Source organism: Sus scrofa, chromosome 6 (assembly GCF_000003025.6).
Source record: "Sus scrofa isolate TJ Tabasco breed Duroc chromosome 6, Sscrofa11.1, whole genome shotgun sequence".
Lineage (NCBI taxonomy): Eukaryota > Metazoa > Chordata > Mammalia > Artiodactyla > Suidae > Sus > Sus scrofa.
The window spans coordinates 49,532,549-49,560,372 of NC_010448.4; the positions used below are offsets into that span (position 1 = coordinate 49,532,549).

A 27,824-nucleotide genomic window follows, 5' to 3' on the forward strand; every position below is an offset into this window, starting at 1 on the left:
TAACAAACATAAAAGGAGAAATTGATGGGAATAGTAGGAGATTTTAACACCACATTCACATCAATGGACAGATCCTCTAGACAGAAAATCAGTAAGGCAACAGAGATCCTAAATGACACAATAGAAAAATTAGACTTCATTGACATTTTCAGAACATTACATCCAAAAAAATCAGAATATACATTCTTTTTTCAAGTGCACATGGAACATTCTCAAGGATTGACCACATACTGGGGCACAAAACTAATCTCAATAAATTTAAGAGAATAGGAATTATTTCAAGCATCTTCTCTGAGCACAATGGCATGAAACTATAAATCAACTGCAGGAAAAGAAATGAGAAAAAAACAAGTACATGGGGACTAAAGAATACACTAATAAGAAACCAATGGGTCAATGACAAATCAAAAGGGAAATTTAAAAATACCTCGAAACAGGGGAGTTTCTGTCGTGGCACAGTGGTCAACGAATCCAACTAGGAACCTGAGGTTGCGGGTTCAATCCCTGGCCTTGCTCAGTGGGTTAAGGATCCAGCGTTGCTGTGAGCTGCGGTGTAGGCCGCAGATGTGGCTTGGATCCCACGTTGCTGTGGCTCTGGCGTAGGCTGGCAGCTACAGCTCCGATTCGACCCCTAGCCCGGGAACCTCCATATGCCGCAGGAGCGGCCCAAGAAATGGCAAAAAGACAAAAAAAATAAATAAATAAAATCTGGAATAAGATGAGGATGCCCACTCTCCCACTTTTATTCAACATGGTGTTGGAAGTCCTAGCCACAGCAATCAGACAAAAGAAATAAAAGGTATCCAAATTGGAAGAGAAGAGGTAAAACTGTCACTATGCAGACTACATGATACTATATATAGAGAGAACCCTAAGGACTCCACAGAAAAACTATTCAAACTGATTAATGAATTCAGCAAAGTATCAGGATACAAGATTAACATTCAGAAATCAGTTGCATTTCTGTATACTAACAATGAAATATTAGAAAAGGAATACAAAAATACAATACCTTTTAAAATCGCACCAAAAAAATTAAATACCTAGGAATAAACCTGACCAAGGAAGTAAAAGACTTATATGCTAAGAACTATAAAACCTTATTCAAGGAAATTAAAGAGTCAAAGAAATAGAAAGATATTCTATGTTCCTGGGTTGAAAGAATTAATATCATGAAGATGGCCATACTACCCAAAGCAATCTACAGATTCAGAGTTCCTGTTGTGGCTCAGTGGTAATGAACCCAAATAGTATCCATGAGGATCAAGGTCTGATCCCTAGCCCTGCTCAGTGGGTTAAGGATCTGGCATTGCCGTGAGCTGTGGTGTAGGTTTCAGACATGGCTCAGATCTGGCATTGCTATGGCTGTGGCATAGGCCAGTGGTTGCAGCTCTGATTCAACCCCTAGCCTGGGAACTTCCATATGCCACAGGTGAGCTCCTAAAAAGGAAAAAAAAACCCTGCAGATTCAATGCAATCCCTATCAAATTGCCCAGGACATTTTTCACAGAACTAAAATAAACAATCTGAAAATTTATATGGGACCATTAAAGGCCCCAAATTGCCAAAGCAATACTGAGGAACAAAAATCAAGCAGGAGGCATAACTCTCCCAGACTTCAGACAATATTACAAAGCTACAGTAATCAAGGCAGTATGGTACTGGTACAAAAACAGACATACAGACCAATGGAACAGAACAGAGAACCAAGAAATAAACCCAGACGCCTATGGTCAATTAATCTTCAACAAAGGAGGCAAGAATACAAAATGGGAAACAGTCTCTTCAGCAAGTGGTGCTGGGAAAACTGGACAGCTGCATGTAAATCAATGAAACTAGAACACGCCCTCACACCATGCACAAAAATAAACTCAAAATGGCTTAAAGACTGGAGTTCCTGTCATGGCTCAGTGGTAACAAACCTGACTAGTATCCATGAGGATGTGGGTTCAATCCCTGGCCTTGCTAAGTGGGTTAAAGATCCTGTGTTGCTGTGGCTGTGGCATAAGTTGGCAGCTGCAGCTCCATTTCAACCCCTAGCCTGGGAACTTCCATATGCTGTGGGTGCGCCTCCCTCCCAAAAAAAAACATGGTTTAAAGACTTACCTAAGGCAAGACACCATAAAACTACTAGAAAAGAACATAGGCAAAACATTCTCTGACATCAACCGTACAAATGTTTTCTTAAGTCAGTCTCCTAATGCAATAAAAATAAAAACAAAAATAAACCAATGGGACAAGTCAAATTCACAAGCTTTTGCACAGCATAGTAAACCATAAAACAAAAACAAAAACAAAAACGGAAAGACAACTTATGGAATGGGAGAAAATAGTCACAAACAATGCTACCAACGAAGGCTTACTCCAAAATATACAAACAACTCATATAATTAAAGGCAAAAAAAAATTTGAAAAATGGTCAGAAGACCTAAAGAGACAATTCTCCAAAGAAGACATGGGTGGCCAACAGGCACACGAAAAAATGTTCAATGTCGCTGATTATTAGATAAATGCAAATCAAAACTACAGTAAGGTACCACCTCACACCAGCCAGAATGAATTAATAAATCTACAAATAACAAATGCTGGAGAGGATATGGAGAAAAGGGAAGCTCCTTTGCTGTTGGTAGGAATATAAATTGGTACAGCCACTGTGGAAAACAGTAAGGGGGTACCTCAGAAAACTAAATATAGAACTACCATAAAATCCAGCAATCCCACTCCTGGGAATATATCCAGACAAAACTTTCATTCAAAAAGATACATGCACCCCTATGTTAATTGAAGCACTATTTACAATAGCCAAGACACAGAAACAACCTAAATGTCTATCAATGGATGAATGGATTAAGAAGATACACATAATGGAATACTACTCAGCCATAAAAAAGAACAAAACAATGCCATTTGCAGCAACATGGATCAAACTAGAGACTCTCATACTAAGTAAGTCATAAAGGGAAAGGCAAATACCATATGATAACACATATCTGGAAACTAATATATGGCATAAATGAACCTATCTATAGAAAAGAAACAAACTCATGGACATGGAGAACAGACTTGTTGCCAAGGGGGAGGGAGAGGGAGTGGAATGGACTGGGAGTTTGGGGTTAGTAGATGCAAACTATTGCATTTGGAATGGATAAGCAATGAGGTCCTGCTGTATAACACAGGGAACTATATCCAATCACTTGTGATGGAACATGAGGGAAGATAATGTGAGAAAAAGAATATGTGTATATATAACTGGGTCACTTGGCTGTACAGCAGAAATTGACAGAAGATTGTAAATCAACTACAATTTTTAAAAATAGGAGTTCCCAGAGTTCCCATCGTGGCACAGTGTTAACAAATCCAACTAGGAACCATTAGGTTGCAGGTTCGATCCCTAGCCTCACTCAGTGGGTTAAGGCTCCTGAGTTGCCTTGAGCTGTGGTATAGGTCAGAGATGCAGCTTGGATCCCGAATTGCTGTGGCTATAGTGTAGGCGAGCAGCTACAGCTCCAATTAGACCCCTAGCCTGTGAACACCCATATGTCACAGGTGCGGCCCCAGAAAAGACAAAAAATAAAAAATATTTTTAAAAATAAATAAATAAAAATAAGAGTTCCCGTTGTAGCACAGTTGAGATGAGTCTGACTAGTGTCCATGAGGATGCAGGTTCAATCCCTGGCCTAGCTCAGTGGGTTAAGGATCTGGTGTTGCCGCAAGCTGTGGCACAGGTTGCAGATGTGGCTCGGAGCCCACGTTGCTGTGGCTGTGGTGTACACCAGAAGCTGCAGCTCCAACTCAACCCCTAGCCTGAAAACTTTCATATACTGTAGGTACAGCCCTAAAAAGAAAAAAAAAAATTCATCTTGAAAGCAAATTGTGCAGTTCTTCAGTTGTCAGAATAATTAGGTAGATCATTATGTATTGACTGGAAAGATATTTACAATAAATTAAGTGGAAAAAAAAGTACAGAGACCTCCTACTTCAAACCCATCACAAAAAAATAAATTTCAGTGGATTAAAGATCTAAATTTGAAAGACAAACTTATAAGGGAATGTAGGAGAATATATTCATAACCTTGAGGTAGGAAAGGATTTTTTAAACAAAGTACAAAAAGTATAAATCATAAAGGAAAAGATTAATAAATCTGACTTTATTGAAATTAAGAAATTTTGATCATCGGGAGTTCCCGTTGTGGCTCAGTGGTAACAAATCCAAGTAGTATCCATGAGGATGCAGGTTTAATTCCTGGCACCACTCAGTGGGTTAAAGATCTGGCATTGCCATGAGCTGTGGTATAAGTTGCAAATGTGGCTCGGATCTGGCATTGCTGTGACTGTGGCAGAGGCCAGCAGTTGCAGCCACAATTCGACCTCTAGCCTGGGAACTTCCATATGCCACAGGTGCGGCCCTAAAAAGAAAAAAAAAACTTTTTTTAGTCATCAAAAAAATTAAAATAACAGTCTACAGAGTAGAAGAAAAGTCTGCAATATATATGATCAACAAAGGATTAATATTCAGACTATATAAGGAATTCCTATGGATCAATGAGAGGAAAGCAGGCAACACAGCAAAAGACTTGAGTAGGAACTTCGGGGACAAAAACCCAAATAGCTAACAACATGGAAAGTGGCACTCAGCCTTACTAGTAACTGGGAATATATGAATTAAGCCCAAACACAGATCACATTACATCATCAGATTGGCAACAATTTTAATATCTGACAATACCAAGTATTGGCCGAGGGTAGAACAGAGAAACTCTCATCTCCTGCTAACAGCAGTGTAAACTGGTAAATTACTTTGAAAAAGCGCTGTAGTTACCTACTAAATTTTAAAGCTCTGTCACCAAGAAATTCCACTCTTAGACTGTATACTCAAAACAAATGCTTGCTTATTCCACTCTTAGACTGTATACTCAAAAGGAATGCTTGGGAGCAGGTATTTAAAAAAAAAGAAGAAGAAAGAAAGAAAAAGAAAAAAATTAAATTTAAGGGGATTGGCGTATGCACACTGAGGTATATGGAATGACTGCTATAAATCAAGGATTTCATTAGCAGCATTGTTCATAATTACTCCAAACTGGAAACTGGTCAAGAATAAATAAATAGTAGCATATTTGAATATTATATATCCATGAGAATGAACAATAAAAAATATAATCTTTTTTTTTTTTTCTTTTTGTTTTTAGGGCCCCAATCACGGCATTTGGAGGCCCCCAGGCTAGGGATCCAATCAGAACTGCAGCTGTTGGCCTACACCACAGCCATAGCAATACCAGATCCGAGCCACTTCTTCGAACTCCACCACAGCTTATGGTAATGCTGGATCCTTAACCCACTGAGCAAGGCCAGGGATCAAACCCACATCCTCATGGATACTGGTCGGGTTCGTTATCACTGAGCCACAACGATAACTCCCAAAAATTATAATCTTGAATGAAAGAAAAAAAAAAGAGAATAGTTATAGCATGATTTCATATACATAAAGTTTATAAAAAGGCAAAATTATACTAAATTATTTAGGACTGTATCTGTAGGTAATAAAACTATAAAGAAAAAATTAATGCGTACTGTAAAATCAGTATTACCACTATGGGGGGAGAAAGAAAACAGGGATCAGAAAAGGAGGAAGATTGTTGGCAATATTCTATTTCTAGGCCTGGGCAGTAGTTTCATGAATATCTTCTTTGTAACCATTTATTGAAGTGCACACATAAGTTTTATGGACTTCTATAGATGTATAATACTGTGCAATAATAAAAGACTTGTTAAAGGTACACAGCAAAACAATATGTATAGTATAAGCTCATTTTTTAAGTAAACTATTATGTTTACATACAAAGAGGTATGGAGAACAAACCATTATGTATAAAATAAATAAGCTTTCATTTTCATTTTTCCAGTTGATGAGTCTTACTTTTAACATTTTAAAGCTCTGATAAAAATTAAATTTTAAAGGAGTTCCTGCTGCAGCACAGTGAGATAAGAATCCAACTGCAGTGGCTTGGATCGCTGCAGAGCCGCAGGTTTGATTTCCAGCCTGGTGCAGTGCGTTAAAGGATCCTGCGTTGCTGCAGAGGCAGCTTGGATTCAATCCCTGTCCTGAGAACTTCCACACACCTTGGGAGCGGATGTTTAAAAAAAGAAGAAGAAAGAGGAGTTCCCATTGTGGCGCAGTGGTTAATGAATCCAGCTGGGAACCATGAGGTTGCGGGTTCGATCCCTGGCCTTGCTCAGTGGGTTAAGGATCTGGCGTTGCCGTGAGCTGTGGTGCAGGTGGCAGACACGGCTCAGATCCTACATTGCTGTGGCTGTGGCATAGGTTGGCAGCTGTAGCTCCAATTTGATGCCTAGCCTGGGAACCTCCATGTGCCACGGGTACATGGAAAATAAAAAAGAAGAAGAAAGAAATAAAAAGAAAAAATTAAATTTTATGGGATTGGCATATGCACAGAGGTATACGGAATGATTGGCCAACAGGGACCTAATGCCTAATATATAACAGAGAACTCTACCCAGTATATTGTGATAATCTATGTGGGAAAAGAATCTGAAAGAGAATGGATATGTGTATATGTATAACTAAATCACTTTGTTGTACAGCAGAAATTATCACAACCTTGTAAATCAACTATACTTCAATAAAACTTTATTTTTTAATGATTTTTATTTTTTCCATTATAGTTGGTTTACAGCGTTCTGTCAATTTCAATAAAACTTTTTTAAAAAGCTACAGCTCCAATTCGACCCCTAGCCTGGGAACCTCCATATGCCGTGGGAGCGGCCCAAGAAATGGCAAAAAGGCTAAATAAATAAACAAATAAATAAAATAAAAATGTATTTAACAGTGGAGTTCTCCTGTGTCATAGTGGGTTAAGGATCCGGTATTGTCACTGTAGCAGTGGGGGTGGCACGGGTTCAATCCCTGGCCTAGGAACTTCCACATGCCTTGGGCATGCCTAGAAAACATTTTTAAATGCATTTAATAGTAGTCTCCCCCTTTTGTCTTCAACCTAGGACACCAATGACACCACAAAAAGCCAAACAAGAACTCCAGAGCCTGCCAGAAATTCTCAGAGGATGTCAGCTGGCAAGCTTTGCTCTGCCTTTATAGGAGCTCTGACAGCCCAGCTTCCTGATGAAACATTGTCAGTCAACAGGGCAGTGAGCACACCTAGAAGATGCCTTTCTCCCACCTCAAGCTCCTTATGCTTGTCCCTACTCCCTAAACCATTCCAGTCTTCTAAAAAAAAAAAAAGCATTATTGCCAAAATCATTGCTCCCTCTAGTGCCTTCTGACAATCTTTTCCTGTGCCCTCCACTTACCCAAGCTTAAGCTTATTTACCAAAAGAATCCAGGAAACCCAGGTTTCCTAGCTGGCACCCCCTGACCTTAAATACAACCAGGCAAGTAGCAAAGATAAGTCAATGAATATATTTAAGTGTAATAGATCAAAAGCACTTCTTTCAAGGGGTCTAGAAATCCATGTTAAATCCAATCAACCCATTTTACCCTGTAAATTCCAAACTCAGTCCAGATTCTACACATACCTCTTCCCAACACCACCCTCATTCTCTCTTTCTCCAGTGCTCAACTTTTTATTCCTTTACTCATTCAACAAATCTTTCTGAGGTAAGAGCTAGGTGGGGCAAAGAAAGAAGTTAAAGCAATAAATCAAACATTGTCTTAGTAAAAAGAATACAGATTTTAAAAAATAGCACAGTTTCTTAGTGTGTAAAATGCCTCCAGTATTTATGATAATCATCATTAATGGTCATCTGACTCTGGAAGTTTCCAATCTACTACAGAAGACGTATATATGGAAGCAAAGTTGAGGGCTAGAGAGATGGTGTGAAAGATCTCAAATGCCACTGAAAAGTGCTTCAAGCTGAAAAAATGGGAGGGCGCCTTGTTTTTTAATATGAGAGTGAAATATAAAGAAATAAATTGGCAACCATTTGAAGGGATGAATAAAGAGGAAAACATTAAAACAGTGTAGATTATGCCTCCCCCTTTGACCATTTCCTCAAACATCAGAAAAGGAGATGCTGGCCTTATAAGAAGGATTTCAACTGAGCGGTGAGTTGGGTGGGGTCTTATTTATGACACAACAGGGCAAGCCCCTCCCCTCTGACAGGAAAGTTGATGGGCACACACCTCTTCTTGTTCCCAATCCCTCCTCTCAAAGCAAGAGGCATAGAAACACATCACTTGGCACAGGAATAGGGGGCCACTTGCCAAGTGCCTTAAAAAGGAAGACCAGGGGTGCCAGGATGAAGGAGTGGAACCCAAAAGGAGGTAATATCATGAGCAATCAGTGAGGGATCTGTGATAAAGGAAGCCTGTGGGGGCCCAGAAGGATGAAGCCTAGGAGATCAACATCTCCCTTCAGGGAAATAACAGTGGAGCCAGATTCCAAGTTAGTTTCTAGGCCTAACTGGGAACCTGAGCCACAAGAGACACCTAACACCCAGCCAGAGTCTGGGCAAGAAAAGACACCCATAGCTCAGCCAGCATCTAAGCTTCAGCAGGGACACAATACACAGCAGGAGCCCACTGCACAGCAAAGACCCCTCACTCAACAGGAGCCCTTTGCCCAAAATGAAGCTGAATCCCAGCAGGAACTTCGAGCCCAAGATAAATCTGCTTTGCAGCAAGAATTTCTTGTCCCACTGGAGCCTGCACCACAGCAGTCACCTCCCATCCAAAGAGTTCCTTTCACCAACCATGAAGTTATCTCATGGTATGGACCAGGGCCAGGAAAAGAACAGGAGACACAACTGAGAGAGGGATCCAGAGCCCAGCAGGGACATAGACCCCAAAATGGACCACCTGCCCTGACTGAACCTATGTTCCAAGAGAGACCACAACAGTCAGACTCTACAGCCCAGTACACAGCTCCAGCCCAAGGAGTCAGATCTCAAAAGGGATCTTTGGTTCAGTGGCAATTTCCATCAAAACCAAATGAACCACCCCAACAGCAACCAGTCTCAGAGCAAAAGACATTTCTTGAATGGGTCACAGATTCAGGCACAGAATCAGATTTGAAATCCACATTAGAGACCAATTCACCACCCAAGAGGGATGGAAAAATGGCCCAGGGAATGAAGCTGGCCTTCGAAGGGAAACCCAATTATGAAGTGATGTCAGGATTTGGTGGGACCCCAACACCCAGGAAGAAAACCAGCGGCCAGAACCCCCGACACTACCGGAACACAGGTGAGTTGACCTTGGAGGCATGGAGGCCTCCCAGGGACCGTCCTTCTTTAGGTCAAGAAGGACTAAGACCTACCAGAATGTCAGGTGAGCTCAGGTCCTGCCACACACAGATCAACAGCCCCATCTGATGGAGGAGGAAGCTGAGGCCTAGAGAAGACAAGGATGGTGCAGGAGGCTGGGCGGTGAGGGGCTGGCCAAGCCAGGATCCCCAGCCAGGCTCTGACTCCTTCCCCTGCACCAGGCTGCCTCCCCACAGGGGTCTGGGGGAAATCAAACCGACACTAAAAAAGGCCCTGGGCAAGGAGCCAGTACTCACCCCTGAGTTCCAAAACACTCTGAGCACAGCTCTGGGGCAGGCACCATGTTGAATGTGGGCCCTTACCTTCGGGAGTTTCCGTGCAGGCCAGGCTGAAGATCGGGCAGGAGCCACCCTGGAGCTCTCTGGGTGCCCAGCGGGCAGGAAGGCGCTTGTTCCTCTGCCAGGTGGCCCCCCAGGGGAGGCCCCGTCCCGACAGTCCATGGCCTCGTGGGGTGTGATCTCAGGTAGGGGGAGCCTGGCTGAGGCGCTGGGGCTCCGTTCAAGTCTCAGGCAAGGTCGGGGCTGCACAGAGAGAGAGCTGGGGGAGCGGTGTGAGCGAGTCATGGGCTCTCAAGACTCCGTGGGCAGAGGCACTCTCGGTCCTCCTCCCGAGCTGGCCATGCTGCCCCCGGGGAGCAGGCTCAGCCCCTGAACGCCTCCTCTAGGCTCAAAGGGGCACGGAAGTTCTACCCATGGAATGTGGGGAAACTTGGTGAAATAGTCTGAGGTGGAGAAAACAGCACGGCCCCAACCTGGTCAAGAAGCTGGGGACGCTGTGAGGCCGCTTAGTCCAAAGGCTGGTAATGGGGGGGGGGGGGGTCAGAGGCCTGTGTCTCCTGGAAAGGCTGCGCCGTCTTCCTCAGGAACAAGAAGAGGGTCATTTAGGCTCAGTGCCAGGGCTGGTCCTATGCTTTGGGAGGGCAGGGAGGAGGGGCGGGATGGGAAGAGAGGGTTCCAGATCTGCTATTTCAGGCATTGACACGGTAGAGCCACTTCTCTAGGCCTCCCGAACCCAGACTCAAACAACACCCTCAGGACAGAGCGGAGACAGCCGAGGACGCCCCTACCCGAACTCCCAGAGGCAGTTGAGGGTGTGCGCATGCGCGAGCCTCGAGCCGCGTCTATTTCCCGCCTTTTCCAGCCGCTTGTAGTTCCTGCGGCAGCCTCTCTGCAGACCGTGCGCGGCTTGGACCTAGTACGCAGGCGCCGAGCACCCTACAGCAGCTCCGCGACCACCACCCTTCTTTCATTCTCACGGGGAGGGACAGGGCAGAAAAAAGAATCCCAGGAAACCGAGGAATAGGAGAACTAGAAGACAGAGGGTAAGGGAGAAAGGCGGGGCTCCCTCCTCCAAAGGCTCGCTGGCAGAGCCACGCCTCCTGCTCTGCCGCCCCGCCTCTGCTATGAATTGCAGAAGAATCTGGCCCCTTCCCCAACCCCAGGCGGAGGCTAAGTGGCATCCGGCTCGCTTCCTTGGCGGGCAGGCCAGGCGCATTCTAGACAATCCCTACATGGGAACGTGAGTGGGAAGGCGAGGATGACAGCCAGCATGTGACAACATCAGGCTTCCTTGCTGGGGTAACCCCCGCGGGACTCCCCACTAGTTTTGCTTGGATACTCTTTTCGCTGCCTGCAGGGGTGCATTTTTGTTAGTCACGGGCCCTTTAATGCGGCGACAGGGCGGGGCCAGGCTCTAGGCCCTAGCGGTGAGAGGCGGGGCCCGAAAGTGGAGTGAGGCCCGCCTTGCTCAGGGGGCGGGACCCAGAAAGAAGCAAGTCCAGGATTGGGTGGTATGAGGGTGCGTAGCAAGGATTGGCCTTCGGGGCGGGGACAGACGACTGGGAATTGGCCCAAGCGGGTGGAATTGGCTCCGGGGCCAGGACCGCGTAAAATTGATGGAGTCTGCCAGAGAAACGAGGCCCACGGTGGCTGCTGGGGCTCCGGCCTCGAAGAGGGTTCAAGAAAGGCCCAAAAGTCAAAGGCGCCGGCGGTGGCGAAAAGGCAAAGCCAAAGGTGAGTAGGCGGGCGGGGGGAGGGGGGAAAGCCCGGAAGAAACCTTAAACATCCTATGGGATACTGGGGACCAAATGGGCTGATTTACTGCCACGAGAAGTGGAGGAGACCATAGACTGGCCCGTTGCCTCCCTACGAGGCAGGGGTGCAGGGATAACCCATTGTGAGAACGGGGCGATGAGAGGGAAGTATCACACCCAGCAGAGAGACTACCAGACCCCCCCTCCCAACCATCTTGGGAGAAGAGTCTAGAATGTTGGTGTCCTAGACCAGGTTTCCCTCTCTGGCTCCATATTCGCTATGTGACCGTGGGTATTTCTTGCCATGTGATTTCAACGTGGGAAATGGTCGAAGCTGCGATTTTCAGGTCTCTGGCACTCTTGAGACCGTAATGGCGAAGAGGTTTAGCAACTATTGCCCAAAGAGGAAGTTTAGGGGTGACTTAGAGACAGGTAGGAGGAAAGGGTGCCCCATAGTGGGGACTGCCGAGAGGAGGGGATGCAGTACAGCTCAAGGCAGCCCTGCGCCACCATAACTCATTCAGTTCATTCATCCATTCGTTTGTCAGTCCACCTGCTTCAGCCTGGCTGCCCTAGGAATGCAACTTCGTGATACACATTCCTAGGACCAGGGGGCCCAGGGTTGGCTTTGGACACCCTCCCCATTGCTTAGTAGAAAAGAGAGCTGTCACCTTGGTTCCCTTGGGTGTCACATTATCTACAGATCTCAGCAGGCCAAAGAGAGATGGTACAAGCCTCAGGCAGAGGCGCACATGAAGTCCTTGCTGGATTAGGAGTATGCGTCAATCCAAGTGAGGACCTATGGGAGGTTCCTGTGCAGGAAGGAAACTGACAGAGCCCTCAAGCCCAGAGACCCCCAAGCTCATCATCCTCCCTGCCATAGACTTTATCATTAGCAAGGATAGAACTGGAGTTGGCTCCAGATGCATAAGCAGGCTTAAGTAGGCTCGGAGCTCAGACTGGGGCCCAAGGGCCTTCCCTGTCACACTGTTAAGACTCAGCCCCACACACAGGACACAGAGCCCAGAGGCAGTACAGACCATGGTCAAGAAAGGGAGACCTGGTTCCTCAGGCTATGAGGAGTGGGACACGGACAAGAGCCTCCCTCCTTCCCTGCCTCAACTTTCTGAGTTATAAAACGGGCGTGATGACAGGAGTGCCTATGCCAGTGCTGTTGTGAGGTTTGGAGGAGCGCAGTAGTGTGTTTGGTGCTGTCACACAACCGGCCCTCAGGAGGGATGGGGGTTATCCTTACCTTTACCGCCAACTAGCCCGTGAGTTCCCTGAGAGCGGGGCTCTGTCTGCCCCACAGTTTCGGAGCCTGCTGTGCCAGCACACAGGCACTCAAATATTCATTCCATTAAGAAGGAAGGAATGGGTGAACTGTAGCACGGGGATAATAGGGGATAATAATAATCGCGCTGCCCTTAGGGTTGTTATGAGAAGTTAGAATCCTCTTGGGTAGGGCCCCCTGCACAGGGCTGAGCCCGTCCTACTCCCAAACCCATGGGCCTGCCTACTCCCAAGGGCTCATCCTCCCAATCCCCTAGATTCCCCTGCCGTTTCCTGAGGCCCTGCCCTGGTGCAGGCCTCTGCTGAATGAATCAGACCCACCCCCACTCCAAGGGCATCCTGGCTGGCTGGAGCCATCCTACTCATCAGTTTGGTCTGGCCAGTAACAGATGACACTAGTGTCATTATGATCACCCCATTTCCCAGATGATGACACTAAGGATCTGAGGGAGCGAGGGCTCCTGGGCATCCTTGCCTGGCCAGTGAGGGCAAGGACATGGCCACCCCAGCCTCCTGAGGGCAGGGAATGTGTGAGCTCAAAACTGCCGTGTGCCCCAACCTTGATTCTGAACCCAAAAGGCTCCATTGGCACAGATTTGTTTAGCAGCCATCCAACAAAGCCTTACCTGTGCCAGACCTGGGCTCTCGTGGTGAGGACAGGTTCATGTTTAGGCTGGAGATACAGGCATTAATAATTCTCCCACAAGTCAGATATAATTATCTGATTATCTGAGTTTTCTCATCTGCCAATCTGTGGTGAATACAAGAGGGGAAATCCTGAGAAAATGTATGAGGGAGGCTTCCCAAGGAGCTGATATTGGACCCAAAGATGAGCAGGTGTTGGCTGCTGGGCAAGAGGTTCCCAGGGAAGTGGCAGCTTACAGCACAGAGGGAGCTCACTGAGGGAGGGGAGGAAGAGAGGGGGCCAGATGCACAGAGGCCCAGATGGTACCTGGTTTGGGAGGCTGTTTCCAGGATTTGGGGCTTTATCCTGAGAGCAAGGATGGGGCTGTTGAAAGGCTGGGAGTGTGTGAACAGATTTGAGTTTTAGAAAGATCCTCTGTCTACTTTGTGGAAAAGGCCTGGAGGGGGTAAAAACAGAGACACAGAAATATCTGTCACAGTCATTAAGAGGAGGGGGCAGTGGAGGTGGGAGAACGGCGAGGTTCCTATGGTTTCTAGAGGGGCCAGGGCAACAGGACTACATAATGGACTGGATGGGAGTAGGACATGGCCAGGATGATGCCCTGGGTTCCAGTTGGAGCAAATGGGAAAAGATGAGCACCCTCCCGCAACACACACACAAACAAGACATGTGTCCATACATATACAAACACATGCCTGTACAATGTCACAGGCCAAGAGAAAGAGACATAGAAACACTCACAGGCTGAGCAGTACAGACAGACCATGACACATGCATATGAACATGCCTGCAGATATACCAAGAAACATAAAAGCACACAGCCTGAGAAGAGATGTGAACACACCCACCTATGAACACAGGCCGAGCCCAAATCTAGGCATGATAGGTACCTACAGCCACGTGAGTTTTTTAAAGACACACAGCTGCCCACCCAGAAAGCAGAAAGCTGAGACATGACAGGAGTAACATGGATACACACAGAAACACAGCACAGAAGCTCAGTGACCCTGGGTGGTATGGCCCCTCTTCACATCTCCGTTTTCTCAGCTGCCAGAAGTGGTGATGACAGCCCCTACCTCACGGGCAGAAGGGAGGATAAGATGATGTACCTCACGTAAAGCACAGGAAGAGGGCAATGCCGGGCACACAGCGGTCTTAAAGCAGTGTTTGCTCTTTCCTGCAGACACACTCAGGAATTACTGCCCCCTCATCTGCATCTGCGTTGCCTCTCCCAGGCCCCAGACCTGGCCTTTCCTCCAACCTCCCCCCAGTTCCTTCTCCACCACCTTTCTTTCCCCTGCTCAGTCCCCAGGGACCAAAATCCAGGCTGGGTCCAGTTGTCCTGTGACTCTTTAGGGCAAAGGGCTGGTACCCAGGCAGCAGTACCCTCAGCCCTCCCTCTGCCCCAGTCCTTGCCTAAGGCCCCAGTGGCCTGCCCCTGCCCCAGTGCCCTCCGCCTCGGATTCTTGGCAAGTTTTCTGGCAACCTCAGTATCCTGTCCTCCCCGTTCCACAGAGCCCAGCCCCTAGGGAGCCGCCTGGAACAGGGCGAAGGGCAGTGCCTGGGATCCAGCCTCTTCCCCAATGCTTTGTGCAAGTTACTTGTTCTGTCCAGGTCTCCTGTGCCCTCATCTTCGATAAGGAGCCCTACCCCATAGACAGGAAATGACAGCTGCTTTATAAAACAGGAAACAGCAGCTGTGCAATAAATACCACGCTGGTCCTGTGACAGGCTCAAGCAAAGGCTGGGATACAGCAGTGAGCAAGACAAAGTCTCTGCCCTCAGGGAGCCTATAATCTAGTGTCAAACACAGAAATCACACAGCACAAACAGTAAATTCTATAGTATGTTGGATGGAAAAATGACCCAGTACACAGCTCAGTGAGTCCGAATAAGAGCCACAAAGAAAACCCAGAATAGAAATGCCACCATAGGAGCTCATTTTCAAAGATCATTTCTGGCAGCAGGGCCACGTAGTTTCCAGATGAGGAAACCAAGCTCATGGAGGATCACCCGGCCAGTGGCTTAGACGAGTGTTCTGTGGTCACAGCCACCAAGCTTAGAGCTGCTTCCAGAGGCCTCTGTATGTCCATCTGTCTGCCCTGGGGAGGGGTGGTCTTCTCCAAGGTCTCCGTGCAGCCCACCTGCCCTCACTCTGACTCTTCACTTTCCTTCCTTCAAGTATTTGCTGGGTTATGTACTAGGTCCCATGATGGACCCTGGAGCCACCCACACCCCAGTGGGGATGACATTCGAGGCAGAGGGACAGAGGAGGAGTCCTCTACAGTCAAGCAAATGATACTGAGGCCTCAGGGCCTCTCATATACACAGGTCCCTTCCAAGGCCCTGTACCTGATTTTGTACTCGTGATTTCCTATTCTTTCTCTTTCTATTGCTTGTTTATATATTTACTTACTTATTTGGGGGCCACATCCACAGCATACGGAGATTCCCAGGCTAGGGGTCAAATCGGAGCTGTAGCCTATGCCACAGCCACAGCAGCGCAGGACCTGAGCCGCATCTGCAGCCTACACCAGCTCACGGCAACATCAGATCCTTAACCCACCAAGCAAGACCAGGAATCGAACCTGCGTCCTCATGGATACGAGACAGATTCGTTTCCACTGAGCCACAATGGGAACTCCCTCTGTTGTTTTTCCTAAAGAGCCCCACCTCCACTTGTAAAAGCTTCCCAGGTTCAGCTCCTGGGGGAGACAAACTAGCATGTAAACAAATAAATGGAAAATTGAAAATGTATCAAATTCTAGGAAGAACAACAACTTAAATATGATGGCAGGAAGCGGGGGGGTGCATGTTCGATGGGCAGGAGGGCTTAGGGAGTGCCTCCTGGAGGAGGTGACAGGCTGAGGCCTGAAGGGTGGGAAAGAGCTGGCCAGGCAAGGAGCCCATAGGATAGTGAAGGAAAAGGGTCTCTGAGCTTTAGTTTCCCATATGTGAGGTGGGGACGACAGTCACAGCACGCTGGGCTCTGAGGGTGAGTGGCAGGTACAGGGTGCCTGGTGCGGGAACACCACACAGTAGGACCTGTGCTCAGGCCCCTCACTGAGCTTGGCACTGCCCTTCATTGGCTTTTGTCCTCCGAACAGGCTGGCTCCCCTCTCTCTCCCCACCAGCTGGGGCTGGCTGTGCCACAGCCTGGCAGAGCTGAGACCATGGCTCTCGCTCCCTGAATCTACCCTGAGGAAGAGGACAGCCAGGCTGGGCAAGAGGGCACACTTTGTTCACTTTGTTCAGGTCTAGAGTGAGACTTCTGGGTACAAGGGAGGAGGGGAAAGGGGACCTGGATGCTTCAGTTTCTAACTGTTGACGGGACTAGGAGTCTGGACTCCTGGAACCAAGGGAGGCCAAAACTCCAGGGTTCTAAGGCAGAAGAGGTTGGGACAGTGACCAGGAGCGGGCGGAGGGGGCAGTGAGTTCCGCTCCAGGCTCTGTTTACATCACGGAGGCTGCCCCTGTCCTTTCTGGATGAGTAGGTGGAGCAAGTGGCCACACCCTGGGCAGGCTGGCCCCTCCCCGGGATTATCACCCCAGGCTGCAACTGGCACTAGCCATAGTCGGCAGTCCCAGCCCTGGGGAGCTCTGAAGAGGCCCGGCAGGGGTGAGTTCACAGCCAGCTGACAGACAGGAATGGCCACTGCCAAACCCAAGGGCTTGGAAGGGAGAAGAACCAAACGCCTTTTACTGAAGGATCAGGGGAGCCAGGCAAGGTGCTGGATGGGTTTCAGGAGGGAAGAGGTTCTGAAGTAGAAGGTAGCATCTGTCACCCAGGGGAACAGGAACAGCTTGTCTGGGATCCAGGTGACAGGGCAGAGATCCCGAAGAGCTCACTGGGGACCCTGGAGCGTGGGGGGCTGGGGGGTTTCAGGCCTGGTCCAGGGCAAGTTTTTGAGGCCCAGCCTTCAGAGCCCTGGGACAGGAGAGCTCCTGCTCTCCCAGTTTGAACGCGGCCTTCAACTCCATCCTTAACACCCCTGAGCCTCAGTTCCCTCTCTTGGGAGATGGGGATGCTCCTAACAATGGTCGAAACCTGAACTGAGATGGTCTGGGTCTCGGAAGGTCAGTGAGGACCAAACAGCAAACACACAGAATACACTAAGCACAGGGTCTGGAGGGAATGAGTTCCGGGCTAACAGCAGGAGGAATACTGTTCCAGGCAGGGAGCAGAGCTGGCCCATGCAAGCTAAGCCAGGTGGACAGGCCTGAAGGCCAGGGGCTCAGCTGGGGGAAGGAGTGGGACCAAGATTTGGGGACCCCAAAGGAACAGGGAGGGGTTTGGAAAGGATTCCACAGCCAGACTGGACATATCAGTCATAGGTAAGACTGGAATTATGAACTCCTGGGTTCAGGAAGAGAATTGGGTTGGGACCAGGGTCCTGGGACACCAGCAGGTGGATGGGAATGGGTGGGTTGAGGGCCAGACTCTCCCAAATATTGCAGAGGGCAAGGGCCTGTGGGCAACTCCTGGTCCTAAGAGAAGGGACTAACTTTGGGTCCAGATTGCTCAGAACGTAGAAGGAGTCCTGGGCCCCAGGGGAGTAAATGGAGACAGATACCTGAACTTGGGTCCCTGGAAGGATGAAAGAGGGCTACACAGACTCCTGTGCTGTAGAACAGATGCTGGAGCTACAGAACCATTAAGTTTCCCAAATAAGAGAATGGAAACTCCTGGGGCCTGGACTCTTGGGTCTGAGGAAGGAGAGGGCTGAGGGATCAAACTCAACTCTTGAGGAAGAGAGGGCCTGGGTACCTGGACCCATGATTCCCAAGGGAAGAGGGGCTGAAGCCCTAAATTCCACCCTTGGGTCTGATGGAGGAGGCTGGGGTCTGACGCATGGGCCTGTGGGAGGAGGGGATAGAGCCTGGACTCCTGGAACCCAGGGCCCAGCTGAGCAAGGGGTCACCCAGCCCTGCCTTAATGTGCCTCCTGACCTGCCCGCAGCCTCACGGCTCACGCACAGCATGGACCTGCGCACAATGACACAGTCACTGGTGACCCTGGCGGAGGACAACATGGCCTTCTTCTCTGGCCAGGGCCCTGGGGAGACAGCACGGCGGCTGTCAGGTGTCTTTGCGGGTATTCGGGAACAGGCACTGGGGCTGGAGCCGGCCCTGGGCCGCCTGCTGAGTGTGGCACACCTCTTCGACCTGGATGCAGAGACGCCAGCCAACGGGTACCGCAGCCTGGTACACACAGCCCGCTGCTGCCTGGCACACCTGCTGCACAAATCACGCTACGTGGCCTCCAACCGCCGCAGCATCTTCTTCCGCACAAGCCACAACCTGGCCGAACTCGAGGCCTACCTAGCTGCTCTCACCCAGCTCCGCGCTCTGGCCTACTATGCCCAGCGCCTGCTGGCCATCAACCGGCCCGGGAAGCTCTTCTTCGAGGGTGACGAAGGCGTCACTGCTGACTTCCTGCGCGAGTATGTCACTCTACACAAGGGCTGCTTCTACGGCCGCTGCCTGGGCTTCCAGGTGAGCCCCCTGCCCTGCCCCTCTGGGCCTACGGTGAAGGCACCTAGGGGGACCCACCCTGGCCCAGGAGTATAGAAACCACGATGGTCTGTGTTCCTGGACTCAGAGGACAGCAGCTGCGGGAACGGGAAGCTGTCTGGGACTCAGGCAGCACTGCACCCAGGGTGTCAGATCTGTGGCCCCTCGTAGGAAGAAATCTTTAACTTGTACAGACCAGGATCCTCAACCCTACTGCCCTACACTCAGGAGATTCATTCACTGTTTTAAGTGACCTGCCTGGCCCTTGAATTCTTTTGAAACCCCCTAGGAGAGGGGCCAGTATTGTTCTCAAGCCTGTGCCTAAGAGCACACCCAATTCAGTCGTCCCCACAGAAGACCTGGCAGGCAGGGAGGAAAGACGCTGGGCTGATTTTACAGAGGTTCAAGGGGAGGGGGCCCCCAGCTGCTTAACTGGACCCAAGTTGGCCTGGCATATCAACTCATCTAAGGTGCAGCAGAATCTGGATTTTCAGGCTGCAGGGAGAGCTGGGGAGCACATCCAAGTTGGTGACAATGAGGAAGACCTGGTCGTGGCAACCCTCTTCCCCAAACCAGGCTCCTGACCCCTAGATGCAGGCCTTCTCCTACCCTCTGCCCCCTGAACCACCCTCAGGGAGATAGAGCTCATCTGAGCACTGAGAGGGAGGCAGCCTCGAGGCCTTTGGACTCACAGGAAAAGTAGTGTGGGGACTCAGATCCCCTTAGAGCAACAGGCCCAGAGCTAAAGCCCAACTTGCCCCCATCTGGGATCAGTGCTGGCTCCCCTAGTCCCCAGCCACATGTGGGAACCCCACAAGAGCATCTGGAGCTATGTGACCCTGTACCCACAGACCCTCTCTGAGCCTCCCCCCACCTCAGTGGCAGCCAAGCTTGGCAGTCGCTCAGCCCCCCCTTCCATTCCACCTTTCTCTGTGGGGCAGCTTGTCCTACCAACCCAGCCTGGGTGTACTTGGGAACCTCCCCTTACTGAAACTGAACCCACAAATACTGATCAACCCAGCTGGCTCCTCCCTGTGTCCTGGCCTTGCCCTTGAAGCTCAGAGGTGAGATCCTGGGGCCACCCAAGCCAGCAGTCCAGCCCCAAGGGCCAGGCACTGCTGTGCTCTCTGGCCCACTGGGCCCCTGGCCAAGGACAGCGCCTCGCCTGACTGCTACTCTCTGAGGCCCAGCTGTGCTATGTTGAGGGACAGCCGCCCCCTGTAAGATGTCAGCCCCAGGGGGCAGAGCCACCACTGTCAAGGTCTCACTCGGCCCCTGCTCCAGCCCAGTGCCTAGCACGCAGTAGGACCTAGGCCAGTATTTGCTGAATGAACAGAAGAACCCTGCTGGCCCCTTGCCCAGCCTCCTGTGGTGCACACATGCGCTCTCTTTCCCCCTGTCTCTGATGTGGTCTATTGTCTTTTCTTAACTAACTGGACCCCCTCAGATGCTGAGTCTCCCCATTTGACTGTGTTTCTTTTTTTTTTTTGGCTTTTTGGCTTTTTGGCTTTTTGCTATTTCTTTGGGCCGCTCCCACGGCATATGGAGGTTCCCAGGCTAGGGGTCTAATCGGAGCTGTAGCCGCCAGCCTACGCCAGAACCACAGCAACGCAGGATCCAAGCCGCGTCTGCGACCTACACCACAGCTCAGGGCAACGCCAGATCCTTAACTCACTGAGCAAGGGCAGGGACCGAACCCGCAACCTCATGGTTCCTAGTCGGATTCGTTAACCACTGCGCCATGACGGGAACTCCAAACTGTGTTTCTGACTCAATATCTCAGGCCCTGTCTCCGGCCTCTCCCATCTCTGCCTTCCTACTGCCTCCCTTGCCTCATCTCTGTCCTCTTGACTCTGAGGAATCATCCTTCTCCCAACCCCCAACCCTCTACAGCTCCATCCACATCTAGAATAAAGCCGAATTCTCAGGCCCCACGTCGCCCCCTTTGCTTCTCTGGCCCCACCCGCCCCACTCCCCAGCTCACTCTGCTCCAGCCACACCTCATCCAAACACCGAGCACAGACCCAGCTCAAAGCCTCGGCATGGAACAGCCTACCCAGTCCCTCCAGTCTCGTCCTAGAGACCCGTGTAGGGAGTCAGACCCCTTGTCATCACTTCAAACAGTCATCCTTTGGCATATGGCATGTCTTTTATTTGAGTATTGTCTTTTCAATAACACCAGCTCCATGAAGGCGCCTAGAGCTGTGCCTGACATCCAGCAGGAGCTCACTAAATGTCCACTGAATGACCGCATCTCCCCCAACCCAGTCACGTCTCTTCCCCTCATTCCTGCCAACCCCCGGCCACTGATTCAGAGGCCTCTCTCTCCACAGTTCACGCCCGCCATCCGGCCTTTCCTGCAGACCATCTCCATCGGGCTGGTGTCCTTCGGGGAGCATTACAAACGCAATGAAACAGGCCTCAGTGAGTCCCTGCAGGGCCTTGCCTGCAGCCTCCCCTCCCCTGCTGACCCCCCTCCTCACCACTGCCCCAGCAGCCCCACCTGCCAGGGGCTCCCTGACACCCCTCCTGACCCCCAGGTGTGACAGCCAGCTCCCTCTTCACCAGTGGCCGCTTCGCCATCGACCCCGAGCTGCGTGGGGCCGAGTTTGAGCGGATCATACAGAACCTGGATGTGCACTTCTGGAAAGCTTTCTGGAATATCACCGAGATTGAGGTGCTATCGGTGAGCATGGCCAGAGTGAGGGCTCCAGCCTGCTACACGACAGGGACACTGGGGTGCAGAGATGCATCCCAAGGCACCTCACAGCTCTGCGGTGTTCCAGGCCTAAGGACAGCACTCGAGAGGAAAGACTGGGGGTCGGATGGGGCATGTGAGGGGAACGCCTGCCAGCAGCAGCCCCCCAACCCCAGCCTCCTTCTGTCCCCTCCCACAGTCTCTAGCAAACATGGCATCGGCCACCGTGAGGGTAAGCCGCCTGCTCAGCCTACCGCCCAAGGCCTTTGAAATGCCACTGACTGCTGACCCCAAGCTCACGGTCACCATTTCACCCCCGCTGGCCCACACAGGCCCCGGGCCCGTCCTCGTCAGGCTCATCTCCTATGACCTGCGTGAAGGACAGGTAGGGCCCCTGCCTCGGCCAGAGCAGGTGCAGAGCTGAGGAGCACAGCCCCTTCCCCAGATGGCCTCCTGCCTCACTGCTCCCACCTGTCCCCGGCTGTCTCTCGGAGCGCATACCTTTGTGGGGGGCGGGGGAGACCCCCTCCGCTTCACTCACCTCCTCCTTCCTCATCCCCAGGACAGTGAGGAGCTCAGCAGCCTGGTGAGGTCTGAGGGCCCCAGGGGCCTAGAGCTGCGGCCCCGCCCCCAGCAGGCACCCCGCTCCAGGTCCCTGGTCGTGCACATCCATGGTGGCGGCTTCGTGGCCCAGACGTCCAAATCCCACGAGCCTTACCTCAAGAGCTGGGCCCAGGAGCTGGGGGTCCCCATCCTCTCCATCGACTACTCCCTAGCGCCCGAGGCCCCCTTCCCCCGTGCGCTGGAGGAGTGCTTCTACGCCTACTGCTGGGCTGTCAAGCACTGCGGTCTCCTCGGTGAGCCCACACCCCCTGGCCCTGCCCTACCCCGTACTGCAGGGGGGACGAGCCGTGAGTGGCCCCAGTCTGGGTCTTGCACACCCTGCCTCCCCTACCATCTCCTGCCACCCAGCCCTCTGCCCCACCCGTCCACGCCACTTGTCCCCGGGCCCACTCCTCCTCCCTCCCAGCCTCAGTGCCCTCCCCTGTTGCCCCAGCGCTCCCAGACCTTCCACTGCAACCACTTCCTCCTCTGCCTCCTGCTCCCCCACTCCAGCCTCACAGTCCAGCATCCCGACCTCCCCAGCTGCTCCGGCCTTTTCCTCCCTCTTCCTGTTCCTCTACCCCCCTGCTGTCCTGCACTGGCTGTCACCCAGCCTTACTCCAGCCCACTCTTCCAGCTCCTCTGACCTCCCACTTCCTACGGCTTGTGAGCCCCAGAGCGGGGCAGGGCGGGGCAGAAGCGCCCGTAGGCCTTGCGTGCTGTCAGCCTGAACCCTGGCTTCCATCTTCTGGCCTTGATGCCTCTCCCTTCTGAAAAGCACCCTTGGTCTCCCCTTTCTCACAACAGGTCCTCCTTGCTTCTGACCTCCAGCCTCCCAAGCTTCCCCAGAGCTCCTAGATCTCCAGGCCTCTCCATGTCCTAAGTTGGCCTGATCCTCTGACCACTCTCCCCAACATGGGTCTAAATCCCTGCCTTAGTTTACTAGTCTAAAACTGGAGTTGGCTGGAGCCTGAGGTGGGGCCCCCCCACACCCCACCTCTGAGAGCCCAGTGCTCCGGGCCCAGAGCCCAGTTCTTCCCTGTCAGGCCTGACCAAGCCCCCTCCAAACCAGGTTCCACAGGTGAGCGGATATGCCTCGCAGGAGACAGCGCAGGCGGGAACCTCTGCTTCACTGTGTCCCTTCGGGCAGCAGCCTATGGAGTGCGGGTGCCAGATGGCATCATGGCAGCCTACCCGGCCACAATGCTGCAGTCTGCCGCCTCCCCCTCCCGCCTTCTCAGCCTCATGGACCCCCTGCTGCCCCTCAGCGTGCTCTCCAAGTGTGTCAGTGCCTATGCTGGTGAGTGCCACACCCACACAGTTGGGGGCCTGGGGGGTGCTGGAATGCCTGGATCCTGCAGGGACACGGGCTAGAGCCCCGTCTCCTTGGCTATGAAGGAGAGAAATCTGGGACCCCTTGTTCCTACTGAAGAACCAGATATTCTTGGGTCCCTCAGAGCACGGATGCCTGAGGTTCTGGGTGTTGAGACTGGACCCAGAAAGGGAAGAGACCAACTCAGCCCCCACATCCACTCTCAGGCGGGGAGATGGAGGATCACTCTGACTCAGACCAGAAGGCGCTGGGCATGATGGGACTGGTGCGGCGGGACACAGCCCTGCTCTTCCGAGACCTCCGCCTGGGCGCCTCCTCGTGGCTCAACTCCTTCCTGGAGCTGAGTGGGCACAAGTCCCGACCCAACTTGGTGCCCACAGAAGGTGAGTGAAGCCCATTCCTCACACACTCATCCAGGGTGGCAGGAGGGACAGCCTGGCACACCAGAAGTCCTGGAGGAGGGAAGGGCTGTGTCTGGGCCCTCAGGGAAGCAGAAATCACCTTCCTGGCTCTGCCTCATTTCTGTCCTAGGTCCCTACCACGTTTTGATTTTCCATGATAGGCTGCATCCTAGAAATTCCAGGACTCTGGTCCCACATGACATCTTAAGAGTCCCAGGAACCATAGGATTTAGCTTTCCTAACAGCCTCTCTCAGAAAAGCACCCTGATGGGAGTTCCTGTTGTGGCTCAGGGGGTTAAGAACCTGATTAGTATCCATGAGGATGTGGGTTTAATCCCTGGCCTCACTCAGTTGGTTAAATGATCTGGCATTGCTGCAAGCTGCACTGGTCGCAGACACGGCTTGGATCCAGAGTTGCTGTAGCTGTGGCATAGGCCGGCAGCTGAAGCTCCAATCCAACCCCTAGCCTGGGAACTTCCATATGTGGCAGGTGTGGCCCTAAAAAGCAAAAAAAAAAAAAAAAATTCACCCTGAGAAATGACCTAGAAAACCTGCCGCCTGTCCTGATTTTCAGTCCCAGGAATGTCACTCGTATCTCATGTGCGCTTGGGTGGGAGTCCAGCCCTCCTGGATTCTTTCCAAACTTTTAACAGAGGCACACGGGAAATATACTCCCTCTAGGGGCAGACCTGGAGCCTGGGGTGGGGGAAATCAGACTAGACAGACCTCAGGAATGGAGGAAATTCCATTCTTGGGTGGTGGAGAGGACCTTCAGGCAGCCAAAAAAATCACTTCCATCCAGGGATCTATTTTTTTCCCACCCTTTTTTCTTTTTTAACATTTTAAGGATTTTTAAAGCAAAACCAATTTATTTCTTACCTCTAACATATCAACAGTATTTTCTGGGTAATAGGAATTGCATGTTCAAACATAGATACAGTTCCTATTATTCAGAAAATTATTACAACTAAGTGTGTTTTAAACTCAAGTTTTTAATGTTAGGATATTAAAGGAGGCAAATAAATTAACCCCAAGACAATTAAAAGGGATGTGAATTTTAGGCATATGGACCATTGGGCACTGGGGTTTCCTCGTAGGAGAAAGGTGAACAGAGCAGATCCTAGAGGCGCACAGGCCAGTCTAGCTCCCTACTGTACCAGGTACTTACTGGCTGGTGGTTGGCTGACATGGGCAAGTCACAGTAACTGTGAGCCTTGCTCTGCTCCTCAGTAAAATGGGTACAGTAAGAATACCTGCCTCATAATGTTCTAAGTACTGCATGCCTATCTGTGCAAAGCACCTGGCATATGGTAGGTGCTCCTGGACATACTGGCACCCTGACTGGCTTTACCCCATGACTCTAGTCAACAGTTCTGTTCCCGTGACCCTCTGGGGCACAGAGCACCTATACAGTTATTCTCATAGCATCTTCATTTTGCCTTCCTGGATTTATAAAGACAAGTTTTAAAAAAACTGGAAAATGTAGTGTCCTACCCCTACAGAGCATGAGTCTGATAAAATTAATGGAGCTGAGGCTGAGATGGGCACACCAGAGAGGCTAGAAGCTCATCTTTGGTATCATTTGGGCACTTGCTTGTCTGGTCATTCAAAGGAAAGGGATAAACTAAAGACCACAAAAGAACTTCTGACCGTAGATCTGAGTGGCTACAGGTGAGGGATCTCGGGAATCTAGTATGTCCTCAAGACTCTTTTCAGCTCCCTGTGAACAGAGCCTCCTGACAAGCCATGTGGGCCTGCTCTCTATTCCACTTTGATTCACTCACACCCTCTGATTCAAGTGACCATAAAAAGCTGACTAGGCCAAGTGCCAGGGCCAGGGAGGTAGGTGAAACAGGGTGCCTGGTAGTAGAATGGTAATATTGATATGTTAGGACCTCCTGGAGGGTTGCAGTACCTAATCCCAAATCTCATCCCACTCGGTCTTCACCATCTCCTATGAGATAAGGACTGTTTTTATCCCCTTTGCATAGAGGAGGAAACAGGCTCCTTGGAGGTCACCTGACTTGCACTTAACCACACACACCCCTCCATTGGACACAGCTCCACCTCTAAGACATGGGACTCTTCCTACCTCCCCTCTGGAGTTGCAGCCCGGGGGGGCTCCCCTGGAGCTCCCCACCCATCCCCAGGGAAGGAGTCTCGGGGAGCACTAGGCCTCCACAGCCCTAGGATGCAACTCCTCCTCTAGCCAAGGCTCTTCCCATGACCTTCCCTGCCAGCCAACCACACACCCAACCCACAGAGCCAGGCTTCTCTGTGGCCCTGGCTGGCCCCCTAAACCTGCACCTCTCACAGAGCCAATGCGGCGCAGTGTGTCTGAAGCAGCACTGGCCCAGCCTGAGGGCCCACTGGGAACGGACTCCCTCAAGTACCTGACACTGCATGACCTGAGCCTAAGCTCCGAGACACAGGACACCCCGGAGCTGTCACTGTCAGCTGAGACGCTTGGCCCCACCACACCCTCGGCTGTCAACTTCTTATTTCGACCTGAGGATGCACCTGAAGAGGCTGAGGCCCGAGACGAGATTAGCACCAAGGAGGAGAAAGTCTACAGTGTGAGGGCCGCCTTCCCTGAGGGTTTCCACCCAAGGCGCTCCAGCCAAGGTGCAATACAGATGCCCCTCTACTCAGCTCCCATCGTCAAGAATCCCTTCATGTCACCACTGCTGGCACCTGACAGCATGCTGCAGACCCTCCCACCTGTGCACATTGTGGTGAGCCCGGGACAGGGGAGGTGCACCCAGGAAGGGGGGGGGCCTGGAACAGAGTGGGGGGAAAAGGGAGCTTGCCTGAAGGGAGAGCTATGGCACCAGGAAGGAACGCCTGGCAACAGGCAGACTAGGGTCAGAGCAGCCGTTTTCTTTTGCAATCTTGTTGAATACCAAGGGGCAGTGGAGCCCACTGGGCTTGGAGAGTGTGAGAATGGCAAACAGAGGGTGGGTCTCTGGGGGAAGGGAGAAGCTAGGTGGAGGCCAGTCACTCATTCTCCAGCGCTCCACTCCCCCCAGTGCCTCCTGCCTCTGTCCACCCCCGTATCCACACATTTCCCCCTCTCTGCCTTCACCTACCTTGTTCATACCCTACCCCTCCTGCAGGCCTGCGCGCTGGACCCCATGCTGGACGACTCGGTCATGTTCGCTAGGCGGCTACGCAGCCTGGGCCAGCCCGTGACGCTGCACGTGGTGGAGGACCTGCCGCACGGCTTCCTGAGCCTGGCGGCGCTGTGCCGGGAGACCCGGCAGGCCGCGGCGCTGTGCGTGGACCGCATTCGCTTTATCCTCAATCCGCCGGGCCCTGCCACACCGGCTGGGCCCACCACGCCGCCAGTCTGAGCAGTGGGACAAGGCCCACCAGGCGGGGAGAGGGGGGCTGGGGGAAAGCAACACTAAAGGCCTCTTGTACCCACCTGCCCAAGGTTCCGTGGTGAATGCGCCTTGGGAAGGGCGGAGGGGACCACAGCCAGCGGCCCCTGTCCCATCCGGCCCCTCCCTCGGAGCGGGCAGGAAGGGACAGGCTATGCTTTAGGTCAAGGGTACAGCAAAAGGGGCGGGGTAGGGACCCCTGAAAGCTAAGACCCTGGCCTGGGGTGGGGGGGCACACACAAACCAGTCCCCAAGACAGTTAGACCTGCACTCCACCACTGACTTCTACTGCTGCTGCAACCGCCTCAGGGGCAGGGCTTGGCCCTACCTTGCAGGTCGGTTTGGTTTTGTTTGTTGTAAATAAAGATATTTAATTAGTTTGGTCTCTCAGAAATAAGGTGGGGGCTCGTCCACCAGGGGGCAGCATCGGCAACGGAGAGCAGAAGGCTGCTGCTGCCCAGTGTCTGAGTCCTGAGGAAGGAGGGGTCTGCAGGCCTGCATTTTTTTTTTTTTTTTTTTTTTTGTTCCGTCTTCCTGACTTTTCTAGGGCTGCTTCCTGCGGCATATGGAGGTTCCCAGGCTAGGGGTCGAATCGGAGCTGTAGCCGCCGGCCTATGCCAGAGC

General features: G+C 51.5%; 2 protein-coding genes across 7 annotated transcripts in view; one reads left to right on the forward strand and one right to left on the reverse strand.

The window, feature by feature from the left end:
* The window catches only part of ATP5SL (ATP5S like), a 158,538-nt gene that overhangs the window by 128,331 nt on the left and 2,383 nt on the right, over nucleotides 1-27,824 (reverse strand). The gene's annotated exons all lie outside the window — the stretch shown is intronic.
* LIPE (lipase E, hormone sensitive type) lies at nucleotides 11,123-27,578 on the forward strand. 5 transcript variants are annotated; one of them, XM_021093574.1, is made up of 10 exons: nucleotides 11,123-11,309; nucleotides 18,229-18,764; nucleotides 21,116-21,206; nucleotides 21,323-21,468; nucleotides 21,680-21,865; nucleotides 22,043-22,337; nucleotides 23,156-23,383; nucleotides 23,623-23,799; nucleotides 26,134-26,552; nucleotides 26,934-27,578. In XM_021093574.1, the coding sequence occupies exons 1-10, from the start codon at nucleotides 11,192-11,194 to the stop codon at nucleotides 27,168-27,170; spliced, it is 2,433 nt and encodes an 810-aa protein (XP_020949233.1). In that variant the 5' UTR covers nucleotides 11,123-11,191; the 3' UTR covers nucleotides 27,171-27,578.